At 35.6% G+C, this 12,921-nt stretch overlaps 1 protein-coding gene across 1 annotated transcript in view; it reads left to right on the top strand.

Moving 5' to 3' along the window:
• The window catches only part of CACNA1D (calcium channel, voltage-dependent, L type, alpha 1D subunit), a 199,081-nt gene that overhangs the window by 62,337 nt on the left and 123,823 nt on the right, over nucleotides 1-12,921 (top strand). Inside the window, exons 4-5 of the mRNA XM_010572683.1 lie at nucleotides 7,811-7,950; nucleotides 11,793-11,935. Of these exons, the coding sequence (XP_010570985.1) occupies nucleotides 7,811-7,950; nucleotides 11,793-11,935 (283 nt within the window). The remainder of the gene's footprint in view (nucleotides 1-7,810; nucleotides 7,951-11,792; nucleotides 11,936-12,921) is intronic.

Here is a 12,921-nt window from a genome sequence, read left to right as displayed (position 1 = left end):
GGCATACTGTGCTCAATCTTCAATAGGAGTTGTATGGATTTAGGATTGAAACTCACTGTCTATTCGCATTTCTACAAATTGCCTTTTACACCTTGCAAGTATACAGTCATTGCGAAGTGATTGGTTCATTGTCCCTCTGTTGATAATTTTTCTGTAGGTGGTAAATTTATGAAAATTTGTCATTCGGATGCAACATTTTCCTGTCTGTGCAAATGCTTATTTACAGAACTGAGGTGTTTGACTATATCTTCATTATTGTGTTATTTACAAGATAAAGTGGAAAATACATGATTAAAAATATGAAAACCAATCATACTCAAAGATGAAGTGCAGGTCTACAGTGCATTTAGAGGAAGCGATTACAGGAAATAATGAAAAATTTAAAAAAAAAAATCAGTGTTAAACATGATCTGCTTATTCATCTATCTCTGGCTGCCAGAATCTGTCAGATGAAAGTATAGGCACTACTGCTAGCTAAAACTGTCTTTGAAATTTGAGAAACTATTTCAGTGATGCAAGTTATTCAAATGCTTTTTCAGACTACATTGATAAAAAAGAGAATTTAAGAAATTTAATTATGCTTAATCTTGATTACACTTAATTATACCTCAGTGTAGAGCTTGCGCATCCATTTTGTTCATTTGCTGTGCTCAGTATTTGAGATGTACTATAGCACATTCTTTTCTTGCAAGTATAAATGCCTGCTTGAGATCTAGAGGGTGGAACTGTTGTTAATTTGGGCTATACCAAGTGATTTTGAATTCACAGTTCAAATGAGATGAAAAGGGTTTGTGTCCTCTTTGGACACAGTGCAAATTCTGAGAGAGAGATTTGTTGCTCGGCAGTGGTACTAGGAATGTGAAATCCCTTTGGTTTTATATAAAAGTGGTTGAAGAACATTTAGGGTGTGTAGCACCTACTTAGTTCTACTTCTAAATGCGGAGTTTGCATCTGGTATTGGCCTTTAAGTATCAGCCTTGCTATCAGATGTACCAGTGCTAACTGCCAAAGCATATGGATCTGTGGTAGTATGATGGTGTCCTATAAAGAGCCTCAGAAGATTGGAGATATTTCTGGGCCTTAATGCCAAATTCCTGCCCAGAGTTGCCCTGGATTTTACATGTGAGCCAATGTATTCATTTCAGTTTTATTATTCCAGGCTTTCACAGCTTACACTTTTTGTTGTAGTTCTGTAAATTCAAGAACGTGCTTGGACTCTGACCACTGGATAGTATCATAAGGGTTAGGAAACTTACTCTCAAAGTTTCCCAAAACAGGCTTCTGAATGCATAAAGCCATAAGTTAATATATGAAAGTGGCTTAGCCACATCAGCACTCTTTTCCACTAATCCCTTCTGAATTTCTGAATTTTGGAAAGAACTATTCATATCTTTGTCCACATCTTCATAAACCATTTTTCTTTAGCATATGTATCTTGATCGGGTGCCTTTTTGATATAGTTGTTCAGCAGTTACTGTTTAAGGAGGAATACTACTACTCAGCTAGAAACATAGAGATAATTTAGTCACCAAAAGTGGAATCCATATCAGCAGTTATATGATTCTTTAAAATAAAGTGTCTACACAAGCTGTCTCCTTTTCCACACTGGAATCCTAGTCCTCAAGAATTTTGAGGTCTGTCCAACTCTTTGTACTCTGAGATGTGGGGATGATGGTGTCCTGGGAGCAATTTAAGGTCAGGGGACATTGCTGGTCAAACATAAAATGATCTCCTGTACATGGAATGTCATGTGTACTTGAAGTATGGAAAAAATGTCTATTGGCTCATGTGTGTATTAAAGAAGTATAATTACGGGTATGTAATTATATTTTCTAAAGTTGCTGCAGAATTCCTCTGTCAAAAAGCAAAGCTGCACTTAAAAGCATGCTAATGCAGACATCTGACATAGTTGAGAGCAGTGTTTGTATTCCCTCAGGTGAATCAGGATTGATCAGGAAGATGCAACATAATTTAATTGGTTTGATCAGAACACAAATCCTTAAAACATTTTCAAGCTCCCCCTTCCTTATTTGCTATTATGTATCTAAAGACATAGTTAACCCAATAGTTTTCACCAAATTCTTGAGTGGTAAATAATTTTAATTCTCTTAATAAAGGGAGAGTAATTGCCATGTCTCATCTAGGAAGTAAATTATTTAATCAGCTTTAAAAGCAGAAACAAAGTAAAGTTGTAGTGCTGTTTTCTTTTTGCCAGGTATATGGATTTCATGTTTGTTTCATTTTCTATATTGGGAAACTGCTGTAACATTTTACACATGTGGGAATAAATAGGTTTACTTTCCTTTTCTTTTTTTAGTATTACTGTGGTGCAGCTAACAAGTGATTTTCAGGGGAATACAGGTACTTGAAGTGAAAAATTAAATTATTATATTTTGAAATTCAAAACTCTGTTACTTTTCTGTCTCAGAAATGCTGTGTTTTCCCAGTGGCAGAATTTGAGAGAATGTCTGTCAAAAAGATAAATGGCTTTGTATGTTGTCAACACATCAGTCACACATCTTATTTAATAGCACATGATTGATTATTAGTCCCCAAATCAAGAATGTCAAAGTATCTGGTTTTGTGTATGTCTAAACTGCAGAAAGTTGATCAGTTTGGTTACTTTGCTTAAATTGAGTCACTTTATCTGCTAAGTAGTTTTTACTCTAATACATGTATGTTCCTCTGGATGCAAAAATGTATTTCCCCAGTTAAGAAATAATTCCCATCTCTGATGCCCAGGGGGTAGAAATTAATATGAGAAGAGTTAATTACATAGCATAATAGATTAAGGTTTTGCAAATTAATGACTTTTTATTTTGAAACAATTATCTTGTGAGACATCTTAAGTTAAATGCAGAATTTTGGTGCATCACATTACAACATGTAACAGTAGCTTTGCATATTTCTTTCAGAGATTTTGAAAATATGAAGATAATAAATGATGACTAATATACACCATCTGGCTGGGGGGGGGGGGAGATTTCTTCCTGAGCAACAGGGTTTCTGCTAAGATGATTTACTTAAGAAAGCAAATGCATTTTTTTGCTGAGAAAATGAAGTTCTAATGACTTCACTGAAATTCAGTAGATAAGTTTTGTACTCCATGATCAACATCAAAGTGGGGCTCATTGGTCTCTATCAGAAAGACAATGTATCTTATCAGTCCTGTTGTTGCATCATATATTCAGAAAAAGTTTGCCGAGACTTGAAGATTTGGAGCAACATTAACAGAAGTGTTAGACAGCCTTGCAGGAATCAGCCGCCTGTAATGAGAGATGACCTAGCTCTGCATGGTAGCAAATCAGTGAACAAACTACTATTAATCTATGCAGCCATAGGATTAGATCCTTAGTAACACAAACATATTTTTGTGCTTCATATCTTCTTTACATTTACAGCTGTCTGTTTTTTTCTCTGCTACTTTTTTGATGCCATATAGAACTAAATGCAATAATAGATACTGGAAATTATATACGACTTCTAATTTAATCTGTGCAATTTCTTAGAACCAAAATTTTCAGGCAATCACTCAGTCTTATGTATTTCCTTATTTTTTTTGTTTGGTTGTCTTATTTCGTAGTGTTCCTACTTCCATTTTTAATGAAATAATGTATTCACTTAAAGATCTCAACTAATTTGAACAAAATAAGATGTGTAGGGAATATTTTTCTCCACTATAGAGAAAAAAAAGCAGATAAATGTGTGCATCATAAACTGTTAGAACTGCAGTCTTCAGTCTGTATTTTTAAATTATCTCTTACTGCTTTATTTTTACATAGCAACCCTACCTCTGCAACACTTCCAATAATACTGAAAATTGTATGATAGATTAAAGTATTTCGTCTTGAGCAATGGTTGCTTAAGCTCTGGACATGCTAGGTGATGTATGGCCTACAGATGTGTCTCAGTTGCAGAGGGAAAAATTGATGTCCGTAGTGACTGGCAAGGAGTTACAGAAGCGTGAGAAGGGACTGCCAGTACCTTCCTGAGGGTGAGCAGGTTGTTAGATTTGCAGTTTGTGTTAGAACATCTGTTGGCTGCCTACTTGAAAAAAACAACAGTCTGTAAAGAAAGCACAGCCTGTACTTTGAATATTGTTAACTACTGGGCCAAATTATTCATCTGGCCTCTGTGGAAGACACAAGTTGTGATTTTAAAAAAAATTAAGTGTGCGAGAGCATGAAAGAAAAAGAAAGGAATGAAAGAAGGAAGAGAGGAAAAATGAAATTTTTGGAAAGGAAAATTATAGGCCTCTTTGGTTGTAGATATATAGAAATATCTGTGTTCCTTTTCTCAAGGTTTTCAAGAAATCATGGCTTTTGGGTTGCCCAGTGGCTATTGTTACAAAGCATCTTTCCCTTGTGCCATTGGCTTCGTTAATAGCATCATCCCTGTTTCTATCTTGTATCCATTATGAATATATGTTTCTAGAGGCAAATTCTGGAACCAGGCATATATATGCTTTACAGCAGGGAATGAGGTAGAAGGAAACATTTCCATTCTTCCACAGAAAGGAAGGAAAACTTTCTCAGTGTTCAACATTATGTAGAATGCAGGTGCTTTTTCATGTTGGATGTGTAGTGGGTGTAAGTAGATTCAGGGCATGTACAAATACCTGTACTTTTCCCTATGATCATGTAAGAATTATCAGAATAATAGAAATTACAGAACTGTTAACTGGGAGGGACTTCTGGAGGTTATCTAGTCCTTCAGCTCCTAGCAGGACTGTTGCCAGCACTAGATCAGGTCAGCTGTACCTTTGCGTAGCTGCATCTTTAAAACTTCGTGTTTTGAAGCTGCATGTTCCCATTCTGCACTACCCTTCTGATAAAGAAGTTTTTCTTAACATCCTGTGAACCTCCAAGCCTGCAGCTTGTGCCTGTTTCCCCTTATTTTACCATGTGCTGCTACCTAGCATTTGGCTTCATAATCTTTTTAACCCCCTTTCAAGTAGTGTAGTCTACTGTCAACCTTCTCTTAGTCTCCTCCTTGCTGGAGAGGAGATCTTTCCTTCACTGCAGTCTGCACTTTCTCAGTGCACTTTTTGAACTAAGAGACCCAAAACTGTAGTAGTGCTGCAGCCTCACAGCACTGAGTAGAGGTAGATAATAATCTCTCTCTATTTGCTCACCATGCTGTTCCTAATAGAGCCCAGTATAGAATTTGTCTGATTTACAATGAGCATATATTTAACTTGGTGCCCACTGTGACTTCCAGGTCCTATCTTAGCCCATATAGGTGTAGGATTATTTAACTGGAGGTGCAGAACTTTAAATTTTTCCTTGCTGAGAATCATGTGGCTTCTGTTGGTCCAGCTGTCAAGGTTTCTTATGGTCCATCTGCTAAGTGACACACACTGACCTTAAGCTCACCATTGGGTTTAAAAAACGAGCTTGTCCTACATCCCGTATTGTTATAATAGAATGTCTGCAATACTGTTTAGGAAATAATAAACAGTCCTGCTTCCATAAAAGGGAAAGGAAATAAAATAAATGGGAACAAGACCAATATTATTTTTAAAGGTGGATGCTAAGTGATAGGGTATAGTTTAGGATGGAATCTGGTAGGTTGATGGATGGAATTAAATTACATATTTGCCTGCAACAGCAGGATACTAGACATGATGACCCAAGAGGTCATCTTGGCCCAGAAGGTCCCATCCAGTCCTGTGTCCTATCTTCCCTTTATGTAAAGAAGCTGTTGAAATTTTGTGTATATGAAAATTCCTATATCTCTTGTCTCACCTTTTATTTTACTACTATGATTTCAATATATATTTTGCCCATAGCAAATGCCAACTATAATATTTTTGTCTTCCTTATGTTGTCTTACATTATTTATCTTTCTAGGTCCAAGATGCAGACTTAGTTATATGCAGGGACACAGAAATAGCTGTTATTGTGAAATGTGTACATGGTAGGATTTGCTTGAATTTAAGCATTTTTGCAGTATGTTTCTCAGGAATGCTGGTAATTCATATTATCGAACCTCTGTGGTACTCTCTAGCCAAAGAAATCTGATGGCTTTTAGTGGACAAACCATTCACATTTCTTCCGTGAGGCTACTTCACTCTTGTTATCCAGTAATTGTTCCAGTTTATTGGTGCTAAATTAAGAAGTAAGTGGAAGGGAAAATTTTGAAATAAGTATTAGGAAGTATGAGGAGGACATCCATCAGTTTCACTGGGCTGGAAGATCTCATGCAAAATATAATGCAGCTGAGGAGACGCTGTCTTGGGTGAAGCTCTACAGTGTTTATGAAGTGTACTCAAAGCAGGGGAAAGAGGCAGGAGCATGGGACTGAGCTGAGCAGGAGATGAGATCAAGAATCCTTGCTTTGCACTAGGAGAAAGCCTCACCTCTCATAGTGATCCTAGGGTGCTGCTTGTTGGAGATAAAGACCTGGAGAGGAGGATGTAGTTTATTGATAAGCCTCTACACTTAGTAAGTCACCAGTGTCAGATTTATAATGGATATATCACATCCTCTACGTAACCAACCCTAAATGGCGTTTTCACGAGGAAAAGAAATCTAGCTTCCCAAATTAAAGACTTTGCACGTGAGAATGTAAAGATCTTTGTTTAAATTGCAAACAGTTAAGGTTTGTTTTTTATTTGGTTGTATGTGAAAGTGCCAAGCTGTGTAACAAAGAGCAAATACACAGTTTTGTGTGTAATGTCTGAGCTATGTTTGAGTATATGATAGTAGGAGATTGTAATCCTTACTGAGCAGTTATAGTCCGTATAATTAACATTGTGTGTGGTAAGTGAGCAACATGTGTTCCTGAACAAGTTTTAAAAAAATGAATCATTCTCTTTGTGTCTTTTATTCTTGTCTCTAATATTTGCACAGCAACAGATAACTAAACAAAGTATTATACAAAGTGGTGAAATGATGATTTATGAAGGTAAAAAGAACAAACGCGTTAACAGATCTGTTTTGATAGCAGTTACTTTTACAATTTATCCAATTCAAATATGCTATTACTATAGAAAGAAGCCACCACAAAAAATATTACCTGATTAGCTAGGAAAAGAGATTCAATGTATAGCTCTGTTTAAAATAAGGATTTTGGTAAATTGAAGAAACTAATAATGTTTAAAAAAAGCATTGAAACAAATCTGAAGTTGGGGCTTCAATGATACAAGGTAGTGATATACTAACTTAAAATTTCTTCAAGCATATTAGGTTGATTTAAAGAAATTCTGGTTATGTGGAGGGAAGAATAAGTCAATGTAAACTTCCATGTCCAGATGAAAAGGTTGCAAGACAGTGTAAAATTAAATGAAGACCCTGTTAAATAGCTTGTAACTTTTTGAATCTCCTTAGTATGGGATAACCCTGTCTCAAACTCCCTTATTAGGTAGAACTCTGTGAGTGCTAATTAAATAAAGGCTGATATAGTGAATAGTGAAAGTAAGTATACCACTGCATACCTTTTAAGGATATTTCCAGGGCCCTGTTCTACAGCATTTTCTGGTTTTAATGAATGCAAAGAATCCTATTGACCTGGATGGGACTATTTACTTGAGCAAAGGTACAGTACGCTTCCATGTTTGCAGAAACAGAGCCCTTTTCTCTCACAGAATGTGAAAACAGGAAAATCTCATGCAATTATGTAATTATAACCTTCTAAGTACAGCTATCATTAAGTGCTATGCAATTAAAACCTGTAAAATAAACTGTCATGAAGTATTGTATCTCCTTAGTCCCGATGAATACATCTTACCCACTTACTCCAAATTCTAACCAGTAAGAGAGCTGTTAAATTACGTTGTCTTTCATTGTACTTTTTTTGTCTTTTACAGGAAAAAGTAGAATATGCCTTCCTGATAATTTTTACAGTTGAAACATTTTTGAAGATTATAGCATATGGATTATTATTACACCCCAATGCATATGTTAGAAATGGATGGAATTTATTGGATTTTGTAATAGTAGTAGTAGGGTAAGTAACTTAACCTTCATTATACAAAGATTTAAAATCTTCTTTCCAGTGAGGTAGATATAGTTCTGTTTGGCCTACGCTTGATTTCTATTCCTTTGGAGTAAAAGAAAGAACTGATATGAGTGAAAAATTCAAAACAAAGTCCTAAAAGTTTTCAATGCTATCTGTGGCTTCAGGCTGTGTTGCGCAATCAGCTTTATAGGAAAATTTCCCAGAGAATTCTGAGTTCTGCCAAAAATTTTCCTTAGTTGTTGTCTTGCAGAATCTTTTCCATCTGATTTTTCCAAGGTGAACTCCTGATGTCCTTCTTTATGATAAAGGTTGATCTGTTCAGGTCCTTACATTGTTATTTAATTTATTAATTTATCCCTATACTGTGGTTACATAGAGTTCATCTATTCAACAAAGAACTCTGGGGGAACCCATGTGTTTCGAAGTGGAGAGGAGTGGTCGGGGGAGACAGAGTTAACTGAGTGATTCCTTGACCTTCCCGAAATCTGAGGAAAATTGGCCTTTCCTTTGGGGTGCTGCACATCAAGCCTCATATATATATCTGACTTTGGCTTGCTTGGGGGAGTATGTATGCTAAAAATACTTTTTTTTTTACCCTGTGTGCCTCGCTGTGCCAGGAAACCCTGGAGAGTTTGTTCTGCTCCTCAGAGAAGGGACTGCTCCAGTCTTATGCAAGTTACAGAAGAGTGGAGAGTGGAACATTCCACATTTACGTTACACACCTGCTTATGATAAATAACATTTTGTGTCAGCAACTTTGTCTCAATGGTTGTGCTAATTCATTAGAAGATCCTACCTTCAGCTATCTATATTCCCCATTTCTCTAAATATTGTGGTGATTATATTGAAAAAAAGGAATTTCCAGTACTGTAAATTTTGTTTATGGAAAATATTTATTATATAGAACATGGAGACCCTCATCCACATATAACTATATAATTTGTATGTTGTGGCTGGCTTGCAAAGAAGGCCTTGGCATGCAGTGTGCAATTCTAATTTCATTTTTAAGTTCAAACTATAGAAAGGATTGCCTCTAATTGAAAAGGCCCAGAAATTAGAGTGTGTGCAGCTCTTAACTCATGTAATTACATTAAGGGAGAAGAAAAAGATGCAAAGTAAAGGAATTTATGGTAAAGCATTATAAAATTTGGGCAAGTATTATGAATGTATGAATGCCTGATTTATAACTATTTGATTCTGAGATAGTAAATGTTACTGAGAAGATTGTATTTGGGCCAGTTGCTTGGCATTCAAGCAGTTTTGGTCCAGGGCTAAAATTTGTGTATAAATAGATCCTTCAGCAGGTCAGGTCATTCTCAACAGATTGGCCTCTGTGCCTGAAGGGGAAGCTTGGTGGGCAGGTGTGGAGACTATCACACATAAGAGCTCTATTCTCTTGCCAGGCAGTCACTTGAATAGACCTCTTCCCTTTTGTCAAGTGACCATGGAGTTACAGTAACCCTGGAGCAGTCTAATTAACATGACCTCTATCTTTGGCTGTGTCCTAAATACATAACTAAAAAATTTTCCATTAACTCATAAAACACTCATTATTGGAGGCTGAATCTAGTTAGGTCAAATGCTCACACTGAATCCATGGAAAATACGGAGAAAAAAGGACTATATCTTATAAAATACCTAAAATATCACACTAAGATTTAAATCTTAGCTCAAACCCAAAAGTTTTGGAATATAAATGATTGTGTAGGTTGTCATCAGTCCAGTGGATGACAAGGTGGACCTTTTGTAACGTGTCAGGCACTGACAGTATTTTTGTTCTTGTACTCTGTCAGCAATATTTTTGTTTCTTCTTTTAAGAACACAACCCACATAAGCAAGTAAGCAAGCATGAGTCCATTTATTTAATAAATGCTTAAAAGCCCAGTGAAAAATTGATTTTCGTATATAACCCAAAGTGGATATGGAATCACTTCTGGATCTGATTCTATTTGACTAGTTTCATTGTGAAATTTCATTAGGTATTTCAATAGCTTTGAAAGAGCTGCCATGATGTCCTATATTGAATGTATTAGATGAAATTTGCTTCATGTGCTTTCTCAGCAGAAACTGTAGCAGTCCAAATGCACAAATCTTAATTATACCAAAAGAAATCTCTATTAGCAAAAGGGAAGCATGTATAGAGACTTTTTTCCACAACATCAAATTTGGCATTTAAACTTTGGTAAAATGTACAGGAAAATAAATGTCAATTTTAATAAAGGAGATCAATGGTTTTATACCTTAATGGCTTTATAGGATAGACATAAAATGACAGAGCTGTAGACATAGCTGTGAATGTGGTGTTTTCTCCTGTGTTTGTCACTTCTCTCTGAAACCAGTTAGAGTATGAATTACTTTCAGAGTGGTCTACTACTTGCCTGCATGCTATGCCACATAATTTCCATTGATTTCTGTGAAAGAATAAGGTCCTGGTAGAGAAAGCTTTCATAGTACTTTCCTATGCCTGTAGCTTTTTAATTTTCTGAATGATGTATGAACTCACAGGCTGAAAGCAGCTTCTCTTAATCTGGGACTTGATTCAGAAGTCTGTTTAATCATGCCTGCCTTTAGAGCATGAATAGTCACTCTGAAATCATTCAGGTGGCTCATTTTCTTAGAATTATGCTTCTATTAAATTACAGGGCTGAATCAGGACCTGAAATATTAAATGTCTGAATTTCTATAGTATAGAAATACCTAGCAGTATGTAGGTTGCTGGTGTTCATTCTAAGATCTGTAGCCTTCATGGCTGGGTTTCACTCTGGAGGAGAATGAAGCAGAATAGGGGTGGATATTGACTGATACAGGTTAATTGTTTATTGGGGAAGAGAAATTCTTCAATATTCTAGTTTAATAGGTTGCCCAAATATTACATGATTTCTAGCAACTATCCAGCATGACAGAATTGTGAACTAGAGTTGTGAAAACTTTTCTTGACAAAACCAAAAACCTCCACATTTCAGGAGTCCTTTACAAGTGTGAAACACTTTTCAGGATTACAAAACTCTGTTGACTTGATGATCCTTTCAGGAGAAGTTCAGTTTTGCAACTAATGAACTTACGGATGGTGCAAAGGATAATATGGTTTGCGTGGCCTAGCAACAGTTGAGAAAACCATGCATCTGAAATGCAGGTCCAAACTAAAATAAATATGAGATTACTTTGCACTTCAACCACTTGTATCACTTTGAATTGCTGCTAGAAGTAGGAAAGAAAAATAAAACTCTTTTGTTCCAAATTGTTCTAATGAATGACTAGCTCATTTCTGCAGTGAAGAAATACAATATAATAAATAAGTCATCTGTAAATATTTTTATCCTCAGAGATATTATGTGTAAGAAACAAATCTTTTTGGTGTTATTAAATGTTGTACTCTAATTATTTTTTCATATATTCAGTTTTTGCTGATTGTATTTAGAATATTGAACTGCAGTGTTGCTTGGAGTTCATATATTCCACCAAAATTAAAACAGATGGTTTCTAGTGATTATCTATTTTATGTTCTAAAAAGAAGACTAATTCTCCAAACCTTACAGCTAAAATGTTTGAACAAAGAAGTGGCAAAGTAGCTTAATTTATTTAAAAATAGCAGATTGTGTATACAAGCAGAATGCTAATTTATTGGATACTGTGTGATCATAGCTCTCTGGGGGGATTAGAAACTCTTGCACTTCTTAACTTCTCCTGTCACAATTTGATGTGTAAATATACCTCTCATTTTGACAGCTGAACAGCTTTTCAGAATTATCCACAGTTCAAGTAATTTCCTAATACCTTTGACTGCATGGTAAATGGATGGTGATGACCTTACCCTTCATCTCGTTTTCTAGATTATTTAGTGTAATATTGGAACAATTAACCAAAGAAACAGAAGGTGGCAGCCACTCAGGTGGCAAACCTGGTGGCTTTGATGTCAAAGCCCTAAGAGCCTTTCGTGTACTGCGACCTCTCCGGCTTGTATCAGGAGTGCCCAGTAAGCTCGTTTCTATTTAATTCCATTGGAATGAATACCGTAACTGGTCTGATTATTTAACTTTCTTGTTCCAGACACTAACAGAAATGAGATAATATAAAGTTGGGGTTTTTTTGTTATCTGGTTATGTATGTAAAGTGAGTTTCAAGATGAATGACACCTTATTTCAAGTTGAACAAAGGATTGTGAATTCATTCAGTGTGTGATCTTCTTACACAGTTCAATAAGCAGACAGGGGAATACACTTCCTTTTTAGAAGCTTTTTATATAAAGTAAATTACATGTTAAAATGCAAATACACCAGAAAATAAAATTCACATCTTTTTATTCCAAAACCCTGCAGATCTGAAAGTGTAGGTGGTCCTAAAATAGTTTATATGTTGGTAAGTGTATGCCAAAGCACATTACACATTTCATATTTCCTGCCCCCTCCAATGCACATGAATGCCTTCTGTTTATCTCAGTAGAGCTAACAGATAAATTAGGAAACTTAAAAAGTAGAACAATATTATTTAAAGAGAGCAATAGAATTATCTGATAATCTTTCCTGTTTTCTTTTAATATGTTATTAATTACTGAAGCTATTTGGGCTGAGTGAGAGGTTCATGGCTGACAATTCAGCTCTTTCCAAGGCATTCAAAAGAAGAATCCTACTGCTGTGTTTATTATATCACGGTCTGTTACATGGAAATGATCATGATGGTATATATTTAGCAAAAGAACTTCAGTGAAGAAAGAAGCAGTCTTATGAGATTTCAGAAAGGAATTCTATTAAAATAAAAATGAGGCGTATTTTGTTCTCATTGGTACTGCGGCAGCTTCATTAATCTGGGATTTACTTCTTTTGGTAAAACAAAAACTTGGCTAAATATTTAATTAAGGAGAAAAGAAAGATGGAGTAGTTCAAAAAGTGATGTGAGGGATAAATGATGAAAAAGTAAGTTTTTTCCGAGTAAAAATATGTTTTCCCAGGTAACTATACTTTA

This window comes from Haliaeetus leucocephalus, unplaced genomic scaffold, assembly GCF_000737465.1.
Source record: "Haliaeetus leucocephalus isolate CR32 unplaced genomic scaffold, Haliaeetus_leucocephalus-4.0 Scaffold2, whole genome shotgun sequence".
Classification (NCBI taxonomy): Eukaryota; Metazoa; Chordata; class Aves; order Accipitriformes; family Accipitridae; genus Haliaeetus; species Haliaeetus leucocephalus.
This window is presented reverse-complemented; position numbering and strand designations above follow the sequence as displayed.